This window comes from Molothrus aeneus, chromosome 1, assembly GCF_037042795.1.
Source record: "Molothrus aeneus isolate 106 chromosome 1, BPBGC_Maene_1.0, whole genome shotgun sequence".
Lineage (NCBI taxonomy): Eukaryota > Metazoa > Chordata > Aves > Passeriformes > Icteridae > Molothrus > Molothrus aeneus.
Genome location: NC_089646.1, coordinates 7,524,550 through 7,539,133, shown reverse-complemented (window position 1 = coordinate 7,539,133; position 14,584 = coordinate 7,524,550). Strand labels below are relative to the sequence as shown.

The following is a 14,584-nucleotide window of genomic DNA, read 5'->3' as shown; positions in this document are numbered from 1 at the left end:
ATGTTTTACACTGGAAAATCTTTAGGGGCAATTCTTCCATCAGCACACTAGAGATTTAGGGATGTTACTTTTGCTGGCATTACTGGAAGTTAGACATGGATATATTTCTTGTTCTTGAAGAAAACCAGGACAATGTCCCTCTCTTGCAGTTAGTCCGTATCAGCTGCCAATCAGAATTTCTCTGGTGAAAAATATATGTTGTAAAATAATGAAGCTACAGCAGGAAAGAGTGTGGGCAAGGTTAACTGTTGGAGGTCCCTGCTGTCAAAGAGAGTTGAAGCATTTTGATCATAATGCTGTGATGGTGCACAGCATTGATCACTTTCCATTAAAATCATAAAAATCACTGAAGTTTTCTAAGAATAAAAAAGGATAAAAGAGAAAAAAACCCACCACCAAATTCCTGCCATAACTAAAGAGTTTAAGGGTTCATAAACAACTTCTTTCCTCCCTTCTTCCTTGGCTAATACCTTTGTCACATCCACTGTGATCATGCATGGGTAGAAATTCTCAATGCAGCTTCTGAATGGCAGCTTGAAGTACCTTCCTAAGAGCCACCACTGCCTTTTCAGTGGCCCATTAAAGATGTCTGTGTTTCAGTCCACATCAGCCTTTCAGTGCCCCTGAGCTGGAAAAACCAGCAAGGCTGTTTATTTTTTATGCTACAATGCCCTGTACAGGCAAAATATACACAGATTAACAACAACAGCAAAAACAACAACAAAAAAAAATACAGGGAAATTTCCCTTATCAATTAATGTAAAGGAAAACCAGCTGGTTTTATTCACCAAAAGTAAATTAATTTCTTTGTAAAACAGACTATTCAGTGCCCTTCCCTGCCATAAAAAATCCACCCAAAACAGTAGGAGCAGAGCAGGAATAGGAGGAAAGCAGGAATGAACCCTAAATGAGAGAGTGAAAGATACAGACACGACACAGATATGTTCTGTCATATTGCTTCAGCCTTAGGGAATTCTAACAATATTGAGATAACTCAGGTGATTAAATTTGGAACAAGTCAGAAAATGTGATGGTACAGAGCATGCAGAGATCAGGACCTGGGAAATTGAAGGATAGCCCTGAGCTGCTGGAGGAGAGATCTGTAACAGTAAAAAGTGGCTAAAACTGGAGTAAATGACTGAAAAACCTCAGTAGTCTCTGCTGGCAGATTAACTGTGCAGTGGGTGGTCAGACAAGAGGAGTGGCAGTGAGGCAGCACAGTGTGGCAAGGGAAATGTGTTCCACTGCTGCTCCCAGAGGGTTGCAGGTGTAACTCTGGTGTTTCCCAGGATAAAAGAAGCCCCATGACCCTCAGTGAGCTCACACAGATATCACTGTGTGATATCACAGCTGAGCACCAAGAATATAAAGAGAAGAATAAAGTTCTAAGCTTGAGGGATGACCATAAAGCAGTGAACAAATTTCAAATCTAAGTTCTTTGATGCAGGAAGCAGTATTCTGCAGTATTCTTGCTGTTCAATTGAATCCCAATATGCAACCAGCATTCCTATAGAGTGCTGCAATAGAAATAACACTGATGTTAGTCCCTGTTGCTGGCCCTTTTCTGGGCTTGTACCTATGAAAAACTCTCTGATCCTCCACTCAGGAGAAGCAGTTAAAGCAGTGGCAAAGGCTCTGTGTGAGGTCATTATCTAGCAAAGTCAGACTTGAATATAAAACTGCACTAAAAATCTGCAAACACTAGGATGGCTTGGATGAGAAGGGAAGGTCCAAGAAAAGTCAAAAGCCTAGAAGCATAAATTGATACATAAAAAAGGAAATTGTATTGTGTCTTTGCTGTCCTGAGTAGCAGTAAATTACCAGCAGCACACATCTGTCTGCCATAATTTCAGCTTCTTCCTAGCATTCCAATTTTGGATGCCATCTGCAAATAAGAAAATTTGCATCTTTCAAAATGTTGATGTCCTGCCCTTTTTTAATTTGCCAGCAGAGCTGAGAGGAGCCCAGTGCCCACCATCTTTGCCAGACCCCAAGCTTCTCCCTAGAGCTCTGACAAAGGACAAGCCTTGACTTTGCTGCAGTGTATTTTATTCTGCTTAGTTGAAGACATGATACCAAGGAGAGCTGTACATGCTCTCTTTTTAAATTACCCAAGGTTTTATAATTTTAACAGCCTTCCTTTCAAGTGAGCTGAAAAATTGATGTGGTGCCTGCTTATCCTCCATGCACTCCACACCTGCAACAGAAATCAAGTTTTTTGGGTGCTCTTCCCTCCAAGGTTGCCTTTTGGAGCAAGGCTTGGATGACATGGAACACAGCCTGTGAAAACAACCATATCTCTGTCACTCCTCTCCCTTTTTTCCTTCATTCCAAGGAATGATTGGCACCAAAATTTGTTAGATTCTCAGATGTTAAGCAGAGTGACAAGGCCAAAAATAAAGATGGGAACCCCACTTAGTGAATACCAAGTTATCCTCCTCCACCAAAGAGCTCACAGACCATGCAAAGGAAGTGCTCATCCTTACTTTCACTAAAGAACTAAAGCATGGGCAGAACCTTTGTCCCAGTCTCAGTGAGGTGGAACTACTGTGTGGCATTCACATTCTCTGAAAAAAAATCCCTTTTCCCAGGAATTTTCTCCTGGGAAGCTGAGAAGCCTCAAAGAAAAGGAAAAACAATTCTTATCTCATTTGCTTCTCCTGTGTTGTGCTCACATATGGAATGTGTTTGGAGATTGTTTACCCACAGGTGATTGTTTCATTGGAAATTTCATTCTCATTCTGCTGTGAGTTGTTTTCACTCATTGGCCAATCAGGGCCAAGCTGTGTTGAGACTCTGGAAAGAGTCACGAGTTTTCATTATTATCTTTTTAGCATTCTGTAAGTATCCTATCTGTATTCTTTATTATAGTTTAGTATAGCATTCTTTAATATAATATAGTATTATAAAATAATAAAATAGCCTTCTGAGAACATGGAGTCAGATTCATCATTCCTGCCTTCGGGGGGCATTCCCTGCAAATACAATACTACTGCTGACTTTTGTGAGTTCACATCAGATCGCCAAGTCCATCCTACACTGGCAGGTTAAAAACAGGTTAGAGAAGTTTTTCTTGATGGCAGCAGTGTCTGACCTTGAGAATCAGCTATCACTTATGATAACGTAGCAGTGTGAAAATGCAAACCCTAAAAGACTCAGATATTACCCCAATGTAACTCAGGGCTTAATGCAGGAATCAGAACATTCCCCTCAAGTGTTTTAACCAAACTTTATTAATGTAAATGCCATGAAATGCAAATCATCCTTGACTGTACCTAGATTAATACTTCATAAATCAGTGCTACCTGATTATCAAACTATTTCACTGATAAAAAAATAAAATAAAACAAAATCCCAGCATGTCAATCTGCTTATTTTAAAACCAGCATAAAACTCCCCAGTATAATGCAAAGATCATAAACATCAAACTCTCCAGACTAGACACAGACAAACAGCATGAAAATAAAGAAAAGCACTAAATAAATAAATGAATGAAACCAAATCACTTTCCTAGGTTTACTTAACAGTGCTGACATAGAAATAAGCCAAATACATTCTACTGAGCAAAAAATTGAGTTTGAAGATAATCCCTTTTTTTTCCTGTAGCCTAGAGGTCCTTTGTACTCCCATTGAAATCCTGGCCCCAAGTAATCCATACACAGCATTCACAGCATGATATTATATCTATTTTATTGGGAAACACAATAATCAAAATGCTAAAATAAATCTTCTTCCTATTATTTGATTTAAGCATTGAAGTATTGAAGTGGCTAAGCTAATTTATTTTGATTATCAGCACCTTAGTCTTGGTATTATAAATTCATCCCACAATTTTGACAGAGCTTCCAGCTACCTAATGTCTGAAAATCTGATTTTGTTTAAGCACATATCGTGCTAAGATTTATTTTGGAAATTTCAATTAATCAGTTCTGGTCTATAAAAAGTTAATATAAAGTGGTTTGCTGTTAAATGACATTGGCACTCACATATTTGCTCTGTCCTACACCAGTTAAAAAGCCATTGCAGATTCCCAGTTATAGTGCACAGAGCTCTGGCTGCATTTTTAAAGCACCAACTGTTAGTTAATTTTGTTAGCATAAACACCCAATAAAACTTTATGGCGTGTTCAACTCTCATTAAAGATGAAAAACAGCAGCAGAGCAGCACCCACAAACAAACCGGGATGGTTCTGTCGCTGCTGATGCCCAGAACTCATCCAGATTCAGGTCTCAGGGCTTCCTGTGCCTGAGGACACTGCAGGGATGCAGAGCACAACATCCCACACACTGCTGGAAACCCCTGGAGCTCCACACAGCTCTTCCATAAGGCTCCAGGCAAATATTTCATGGGGGAGGAACACTCTTTCTCCAACCCCTAAAATAATAGCTGTTGTAAGCAAAGTACACCCTTGCTGGTTCATATTTGCTCAAGGCTACAAAAACCACTGCTCCTTTTGCTCCCCATCACCCAAAATACCCCAGACAGGATGCTCCATCAACACCAGGGCTAGAGGAGCCTGCTGTTCCTCAGGGTGCATCCTGATTCCTGATTCCTGATTCCCTCCAGTCAGGGAAAGCACAGGCCCTGGCAGGAGGTTTTCTGATCATTCAGGACATTTACAGTGTCAGCCTGGCCATCTCCCTTTGTCTTCCCATCCTTCAAAGGGGTGTTTGAGCCCTCCACAGAAACTTCTGGTCCTGACCCAGCATCATTCTTCTTGCCAAATTTCCTGTTAAGGAAACCTTTATGAGACAGCTGACACTCAGACAGTTGCAGGAAGAGCTCTAGGGAACATGGCTGGAATTAACTGCCAAAAGCCATCAGGTTTACAGGTGGAATTATAGAGAAAGCAGATTTCACTCTCTGAAATAATAGGAAGATCAATTCAAGAAGTTCCCACAGCTGTTACTCCTAAAATCCTTAGGGCTGCATGGGTTAAGGCAGTAAAATTTCTAAAATCATCTTTCCATTTACATCAGCAGAAGCAGAACTTCTGTCACTAAATTCAGTACCTGTACCAGACACTGTCCACTGAAAATTACAGTTTCCAAGAAAGTCAGTGACTGTAATAAAAAACCAGTTTCAAACACTTTGCCTTAAGTTCCTTGGCATGTCTTCTTGATTTAGAGTTCACCACTTGAAGTTTTGATGGGTTTTGCCTCTGCAGCATTGTGAAAGTTCCTCCCAAAGGATGTAGAAGATAGAGGATTTTCACAAATTGGTACAGGGGAAAGAGCTAAATCAACACAAGCTCCACAGCTTGTGCAAAATGAAACCTTGTTCCTTAAGGAGCCAAACTAATATCTGGATCCCTAATGGACAGAGGACCCAAGTGTACAGTTTTCTCTCCCTTCTTTGCCCACAGGCTTTTCCTGCTGACACCTGTCCTGGGCAAGGGATTTCATGCTTCACAGAGAGGGATATGCTGGTGGGATCTGGGGAGCACATGCTGATGAGCTGCTGGCTCTTAAATGGACAATGATTAGTATTTTCTTATTTTCTGTGGCAGAAAAGCCCAACTTTAGTCTATCATCTCTATCTAGTCTGAAATTTTTTGGTGGTTTACTCCTGGTACTTCACTGCCTGCAAAACCAGAGTAATTCTCTCATTCTCCCAGATTTTTCTTTCTTATTGTTAACTTAAACCATAAATACACTGAAGGCCAAGGCATTTCTGTCTGTGTGGGGTCACAGCATCCAGCAGGATGGGGCATTGATCTTGCCTGTTTCTTTCATGCAATGCTGTATTAGACCACTCTGAAGGGTTGATGTTTTGAGATGGAAGTTAATTTCCAAGGGACTGCCCTCTGAGTAAGGCTGGATTTTGGAAATAGCTGACCAATCATGTTTTAAAGCCCTGGCAGCTACATCCAGTCCTACTTTAATACTTATTAGTTGTGGAAGTCAGCCTTGAATTCCCACTAGAGCATTAAAATTAGGAAACTCAAAAATACACTGCTTAGCGGTGCCCATGCAGGGTAACTTACCACTCACAGTAAAACACAATGTGCAAGGAAAGCTGAACCTGTTTCTGCTTCAGCAATAATACAGAGGAGCCAGCACAGCTTCCTTATCTTAATTTTCTGCATCCAAGAGTCCTAGAAATGCTGTGCCTCTATTGCTTCCATAACTTTGGAGGTATTGAATCTCTCTGCAATTAAACCAGCATAAATAAGCAGTAATTCAATTGAAATCAGTGGAATTCATGTGAGGGGAATAGTTCATGTAAAAGAGAAGGTAATTAGATTTACCCAGTGTAGATGCAATAATCTCTTATTAATTGTTTAAGGAATAAACTATAAAATCAAATTCCCTCATAATCTGTTAAAAGGACATCATGGACCTCTTGCCCACAGCTGTACAATTGTTGCCCTGTCCCTTTAAACCAGGGCAGCCAGAGCACCCTACATCTGTAATTTGTTTCTCTCAGAGGTTAAATTTGTTCCTTTCAAAACAATGAGAGAGAGCAGCCAGGAGTACAATGATAACTGCATTTTCAGTTCAGCTTAATTGAGTGTGCTTTCCTTTAACAAACACTTTACATTACTGCATTGAGTTGTTTTCATAACTGCATTCTTACATACCAATACTACTAATTAGGACAATTGTTTCTCCTTTAAAAGGAAAGAAAAAAAATAATTTGCTCAAATGATTTGCTGCTATTCTTGAGCATTCGTTACTGCTGATTAAAAGTGAGGTTACAGTTATTCAGGTGAATATTCTAACTTTGTTTCACCAAGCTTTTTTTAATGCTTACATAATTAAAGCTGAGAGAGGAAAGGTGGCTTTTAGTATTTGCTACATTCCAAAATGTGACATGTGTTGACACCAACAAAATCCATGATGGAAACAAGCCCCATTTGCTCAGGTTTAATGCAGATTTGTTTCCTCTTACCATACAGGGACTCTCATCACTGCTGTTGAGGCAGCAAAAAACACTTGACTCCCACCCACACATCAGGATTGGAATGAGAGAGAGGTTAAAGCCTGGCTGCACAAAATAAAGATATAAATGCCTAATAAACACATAATCAACCCTCCAAGCACATAACCAGTTTGGGTATTCATCAATGGTGTCATAAGCTGCATATGAGGATGGCAAAGGAGCTGGACTGACATCTCATATGACAAGAGGAATCGGGTTTGGGTGACCTGATCCAGAACACATGCACTGAGCTCCACATAAAACAGCTAAAACAGCTGCAATTGTTCAAAACTACACGCAGGGGGAAGTCAGAAGAGACTGAATAGCAGCAGAGTTGTGCCAAACATGTCCTAAGGTACTACTGAGGTTGCTGTACAGAGCTGGGGGTTTAGACCGTGCCCTCCAAATTGTGCATGTCAGCCAATGGTTTGGCTAAAGGCATTTTCATCCAAAATAAAGAGACAGTGCATCCCCCTGTCCCCAGGAGACACCGTGATTTTCCATCTTACCTACTCCAAAGAACAGCCCTGAACTCTGCTCTGCCCCTTCCCCAAAAGGAGAGATGGGAGGGCTCCTGCTGTGGAGCAGGATGGGGCTCCTGCTGTCCCCTGATGGGTACAACAGCCCCCAGAAGGATGGAAACTGGTGGATCTCTGAATCCTCAATACTGAAAAGGACACCAGATCCACAAATCCTGCTCCACAGGAGACCTCCTTTCTCACTGGGTGAGGATGGGGATGGTCCTTAGATGAAGGACCCCAAGTATAGTTGTTTCTAAAGAAAGTATCCAAATTATTTCTATAGATTTTCCTCCCTGAAGAATTTGGGAGCCCCAACAGGAAACCAAGTGCCTTCTCATAGTGCCTTCCTTGGTATTAAGAAATGAAGCTAAATTCACAATTTCTGTGTCCTGTATTGGCTGGTGTGGGGCTTTGGACTGCTGAATAAAAGCCAAAAGCCAGGAGCTGCAACATGTAGTGTTGAAAAAGCCTGAATCCCCATATGGACTTAGCCCTCATTAATTGCTTCAAGAAATCTGTCGAAATGTGGCAGCTTGGAACTGACCCCCAAGTTCCTCTGGCAGGATGTGAGTGACTTTGCAGTGAAGTGCACTTCCTTTACCAGAGTTAAAAGCTGCTCCCAGCCCACACAAGAGAGGTGGGTGGGTTTTGTACACACTGGGGCTGTTCACCACCCCAACCTCCCCAACACATCAGAAATCTTCCTGTGACACAGCTTTCCATTACAGCATTGGGGTGAATCCTCTTGCTTTCCTCCCACAAATTATCTTAGGGAAGGCAAAGGGATTAGTCACAGGCAGGAAAAAAGAGCATTAGAAGCTGTATGTACACAAACTATTTCTCAAAAATAGTTCTCTCTAGACAATAAATCAGTCTTTCAATAGCACTCACAAGTGGCTTAGAGCTTCTAGCTCTTGGTTAGAAACAGCTGAAAAACATTACATAGAAATGTTAAAAATATATACACCTTTTAGTGGGCATGCATACTAGAGTTTGGAATGACAATCAAGCCCATCTACTTAAGGGCTTTAATTGTATCCCTCCTTTGAAAAGCTGCCTCTCTTGCTCACCACAACTGAGCACAGCTGTAAATCTTGCAGAAGAAATGTGAAGTCTAAGTGCCCATTGCCCAGCAAGAGGGAAGCTCAGGAGAAGCCAGGAAGAAGAGTGACCTTACCTCATTGAGCTGGCATTAGAGCTAACACAACATTAACCATTTTTTGGGGGGAGGAAAAAACCCCTAACATGTTGTTTCATCAGCTGTGACAACAAAGTGATTTATGACAAATTATTTGCTCAACACACTCTCCCTTGGGAAGACCTCAGCCCTCACCCACGGCTCCCGCTTTGCCTTCATAAACTTCCAGTTCTTCTGGAAGTTCCTTCTGTGCTCCTCCTTCCTTCCTCCCATTCCCTCCCAATCTTTGCACAGCCTGTGATGGGCAAAGGACAGATGCTCTTGTAGCAAAAGCCATGTGGGACAGGCTGGGACAGATTTTCTCCCTGCTTCTTCCTTTATTCAGCTGTTAAATAATCCTTCTGTATTAAAAATTGATTTCCATGATACTTGTGGCAAACTGACACAAGATTACTCTTATTTTGTCAATATTGGTTAAAACTGGCTGCAGGTTCAAAAGTTAGGAGACCAGGAAAGTCAGATAAATCCTCTTTGGGGTTCTGTTGTTTTATTTTTCATTGAGGTTTTGTTTGTTTGTTACTTGTTCAGAAAAAAAACTCAAACAAATGAAGCACAGATATGAAACTTCTCACCAGCATTTCTAATTTCTATGCTTTAGAAGTCAGAGTCACAAAAAACTTGGCTGTTCTGCCTCCTGTCTACTCCATCAGAAACCTCTTAATGATCAGTTACTTGATTTTTCAGCCCCATTTGATAAACTCTCATTTCAGAACTCTGCAAGGTTTCCTTGAAACTAAATCAGTCATGCATGAAGCTTTCTGTGTTTTAATTAAATCCTGAAATCATCAATCATTTCAATCTTCTGACTTGAAAAAAAAAAGTATTTATTTCCAATGGAAAAAATATCTGGAATTTGAAAATGAGATGAAAATGCCTTCAAGGCAAATAAAAATGTATCAATTTTCATGTGCTAAGAATATACTCATTTGAGCCCCATCTCTTTCTTCTGCATTAAAGTATTAGGTCAGCAGCTTGATACAATAAATCATTACTGATATGCAATAACCTTAGCTGTTCGACCCAAAACTCAAAGAAAACCAGAAAGTGCAAAGGAAGGAGGCCCAACATTCAAAATTCAGGCAATATTCAGAGGACATTTAATTTAGGGCCTTTGAATTATCCAAAGAGCTTAGGTATGGGTTCAACTTCAAATATATGATTAGTCATGGAGCTAAGTAAATAATTTCAGCAGACTCATCTAATCTGTTTGTTTACTTCCACAGCCCTCATCATGTAGCATCTTTTAATATGCACATAGCCTTTATGATTAGTGAGTTTAATCCTAAAGTACAATATGAAAAAAGGAGGAACAACTGTATTCACTTCACAGTAGGGGAGGTATGAAGTAAACCTGTGTGCCTAAGAGTTTGTAGGGTCAGGTCTACTCTAACTACACATGAAGTGTACAACCAGGTGAGCAGCAGCACCAGCATCTCAAACAACACCACAACACCAAGTCTAGAGGATGGAACAGGACACCAGTATTAAGAGATAAAATGAAAAAAAAAAAAAGTTAGCACAGCACTATATGTGGTGAAAAGTAAATTTTGAATTTCTTTAAGGTGCATCCCATTAGGTATTATAGAATCATATCTCTCTACCAAATACCAGCCCCAAAAAGAACATGAAATCTTGGGGATGGTGGTGTGTCCACCCTAACAGAGAAACATAAACACAGAGAAACACTTCAAAGAGTTGCAGAAGAACAACATCAACAGAATTGTCTGTAAGAGGGCACATGCATCTGACTTCACAGCAGTACTTTATGTTCACTCTGCAACATAAAGTAGTTGTGTAGATGTAAGGACCATGTCCATCACTACCTAAAAAATATTAATACAAATTTGACCTGGGTCAGGTACGAGCACCCAGAATTTCTGCTGAATTCAGCAGAGTGCCCAATGACATATTTTATCTCAGTTATTTATTTTTCAAGCTGGCTATGCAAACACACCATGGCAAGAAGTTAAAGCAGTGGCTAAAGCAGTACCAGGTCCCCCCTGGTTTCACTCCACAAACCCTTACCTCCAAAGCATTTTATCCCGTTTGGAGCAGGTGCACGAGTTCCGACCGTTCCAGCACTTGATGCTGAGAGGCCGCAGCACCCTGAATGCCCGGTCCAGCACCCACCCAGGTCTCAGCCCGAAGGGGTCACCCCTGTCCGGAGGGACGGAGCCATCCGGAGCCATCCCTGCCCCAGCACCCCGCAGGGAGGCGGCGGGAGCCGGGCAGAGCTGCTGAACTTCGCCAAGTGATGGGGGGCTAGCAGGGAGCGCAGGGATGCTTCCCGGGGAGGGGAACACGCTCTCAGCAGTCGATTTGGGGACCGTGAGCCGAAAACGGGGCATCCCCGCCGCCCCAGCGAGCCCCGCTGCCCGCGATGCCGAGCCCCGGCCGCTCTTACCTTGGAGCCCTTGCCGGAGCAGCGGACGTGGTTGCTCACCCCGGCCGTCTGATTCATGCTGGGAACGGCGGGCGGGCTGCAAAGTTGGGCTTCGGGCACGACTCTCCGAGGAGCTTCAGAAGGGGGACGGCAGCAGGGGCTGTGCCCGGAGCGGGACTGTCACCCCGTGCCGGGATTGTCACCCTGTGCCGGGATTGTCACCCCGCGCCGGGATTGTCACGCCGTGCCGGGATTGTCACCCCGCGCCGGGATTGTCACCCTGTGCCGGGATTGTCACCCCGTGGCGGGATTGTCACCCCGTGCCGGGATTGTCGCCCCGCACCGCGACTCTGGCCCCGTCCGCGGGATCTGCGCGCTGGCGGCGCTCCCGGCTCGCCGGCTCCGATACAAAACCCGAAGCACCCCCCGGCCCCGGCACCGCTTCCCTCCCCCGCCCTCCAAAGCAGAGGCGAGGCGAGCCCGGCTCCGCCCGCCCCCCGCGCTCCGGGGCCGCCGCGGCAGCGGGGAGGGCGAGCCCGGCTGCGCTCGGCTCCGCTCCGCTCCGCGGGATGCTCCGCTCCGAGGGATGCTCCGCTCCGCGCCCTGGGGTCCCGGCATCGCCCCCGGCACCGCTCACTCCTACGGCATCGTTTTATTTAATCCCCCACCCCCGGCGTGGGCAGCGGGAAATCGTGTTAAAGATGCCGCGGGTTCCTGCAGAGCTGGGGTTTGACCCGCTGGTGTTCAGGGTAGTGAGTCCGGCTCTTTACAGTGAAAGAAATGCTGGGCAGATGTTTCCTTACGACCAAACTGAAGGATTTGGGTCTTACTTTTTTTGAGCAATTCTTTTTCCAGGTGTGCTAGAGTTCAGGGTTTAGGGTTTGGCTTTTTTGTTGTTTTTCTTTTTGGTGAGATAAGAGCTGCACAAGCAGCTCTGCTTTGCTGCTTTAAGTTTGTGTGATTTAAAAAAAAAACCAAAACCAAACATAACATATCCATGTATGGGATATAATTATTGGGATATTCTTCCTATCCCTGGTCCACCTCTCCACTTCAGCCCATGAGGTCAGACACCACCTCCTCTTTTATTGCAACAAAAATATGGCAAAACTCAGTTCTCAGACTAGCAAAAGAAACAAACAAATAAACAAAAAACTCAACATAGTGTATGTTTGAGTAACAAGATCAGGATAGCCAAGGCTAAAAGGATCCACACTTCATCTTATCAAATCAGGGTTTCTTTTGTCTTGGAATCGATCTATCCAAATAAATTGTTTCAAGTATTTTTAAGTTCCTACAGCATACTTTAAAACCTTTAAATAAATAAAACCCTTTCTGGATGCTGCAGAAAGAACAGAAACATTTGCTTGTCCTGCCCCAGAGCCCATGCTGCTTTAGAGAAGCTCAGCTCCCTCTTTACTGAAGGGCAAATAGCCCACCTTTAACTGGCTGCATATTCTGCCCATGTGGCTAAAAGAGATGTAAGGAGCCCATCACGGAGGTTGACAGCAGAATATAGTGTAGTTAAAAGGTAAATAAATTTAGAGGCACTTGGTTTCAGCTCAGAGGCAGGAGAGAGGACCCAGTGCCACCCTGTGTGGTCAAACATCCCTCCCTGTCAGAGAGCACATTGCTTTTGAGATGAGAGGGGCCATCTAAGGACTGGCTTTATCAGAGAAACAAGTCCCTCTGGGCACAAACCACCTTGTCAGGGTCAGTCTTTCCTCCTCAGGCAGCTGCCCTGTTGTGATGGCCACACTCTGCTCCTGAATCCTGCAGTGTCAGCTCCTCCTTAGCTCAGAGTGCTGCCAATGAGTCTCCCTCAGGGACAAGTGTCCCACCAATCTCAGTGAGTGCTGGCACCCTGGCTGCTCTATCAAGCATGCTCAGCCCCAAACCCCACATTATAACCATTCCCTGCTACAGCTCTATGATGGCTTTCACTTTTTTACTCTAATTGAGATTTGAAGTTTCCTACTCTGACTGCTCCATTCAAGTGCTTTGCTTTTCATACCTTCCCAAGGAAAATGCCTGCTAATAAATCCAATTAAACACTTAGAGTTGTATATTTGATGGGGCCTGGCATGATTATACTCTCTCAGCATGATTTGTTGCACAGAGACATGCAGAAGTCCCTGGATTATTTGCAATTGTACAAGTGAGCAAAAGAAATTTGGGAAAAAAAAAAAAAAGAGATGGGTAAGAAAAACTGCCCAAAGAGATTTCAAATCCATAGCAAACCCTTCTGGCCACTATATGGAACAGGTGAAAAATATGTACTTTTTTCTCTCTCTTTCTTGCACAAAAAATATTTTGCATTATACAGATAGATCACGGGAGTGTTGTCCCACTGGGTTTATCAGGTTTTTTTTGAAGCAAAGCAGAAGATACCACTCCACTCCTCATTTCTGAGCAGAAGGCCTCTCTCCATTCTGTAACCAGTCAGAGCAGGCAGGGAATCTATTTTCACCATAGGGCACATTTTGTCTCATTCCCTGGCAAGAGAGACACAAGGAAAGTCCCCCGGTCTCTCTCACTTTTCCACTTAATGCCTGTCCCATCATGGGCATCTCCATTCTCACCTAAAACCAAAACAAACCTTATGGCTCTGAACCTGCCTTCTTTATAGGAAAGAGCAATTTCCAACTGAGATATCAGGGAATGTTCACAGAAAAGGGGTTTTGCTTTCAAATATGTGAGCAAGCATGTTGATGTTTACCAACTCTTGAAAGGAAGCTACTGAATGCGTGGTGGAAGTGCAGCCTTTGAAATTTGGGAGAAATTGATTCAATTTCTAACTCTGCAAAGGTCTCTCTATATGATCCTGGGAGAAAAAAAATCACCACCATCCTTTTTTGCCCATCCCACCTCTGCCTATCCTACTTCCAACTTCCTTAAGGCAGGAAATACCTGTGCAAGCCTACAGTGTCCACCCTCATTTGGCCCTTGTTTCAGTGAAGGCCCCTAACTTCTGCAGAAAACCGGCAGTGAAATCATTACAGCCTATAGTTTTTTAAACTGGAGTGGTTTATATATCTAGAAAAGAACAGACAATGCCACAAACAGCACAGTTTTCCAGTGCCTGTGAGAAAAGTAAGTGATTTATAGATTAGTATTCGTAGACCGCTTAGTGAAGTGTGAAGGAACAACAATATACTGTCATATAAGCTGTGGCATATAAACATCCCTTGGCATTTTACACTTTGAAAAGGATTATGCATAAGCTGGGCTGAAAAGAGTATTAAAAAGGAATCTCAGTCATACTTTTTGGGAACATTTAGTAATCTGTCTTTGGAGCTGAGCTAAAGCTATGCAAAATGAATGCAAGGAAATCCATGCGATCATGACATAAGACTTAAAACAAAATTTTAAAGCCAGAGTTATGCCACAAAATTTAATAATGTGTGGAAGACTTTTTGAGTTCTTCAAATTCATACTTTGCAGATGAACTCTGTAAAGTTGAGTGAAAATCAAAACTGAAATCCAGAATTTTACATATTTATCCTGACTCCAACAGCTGAGTCTTTTGAAGAAATATCCAGTGTCACAAAACTCAAA

At 42.9% G+C, this 14,584-nt stretch overlaps 1 protein-coding gene across 1 annotated transcript in view; it reads right to left on the bottom strand.

Moving 5' to 3' along the window:
- DPP6 (dipeptidyl peptidase like 6) overlaps window positions 1–11,206 on the bottom strand; it is a 561,667-nt gene extending 550,461 nt beyond the window's left edge. Inside the window, exon 1 of the mRNA XM_066551025.1 lies at window positions 11,048–11,206. Within this exon, the coding sequence (XP_066407122.1) occupies window positions 11,048–11,104 (57 nt within the window). The 5' untranslated portion in view covers window positions 11,105–11,206. The remainder of the gene's footprint in view (window positions 1–11,047) is intronic.
- Window positions 11,207–14,584: the final 3,378 nt, after the last annotated feature.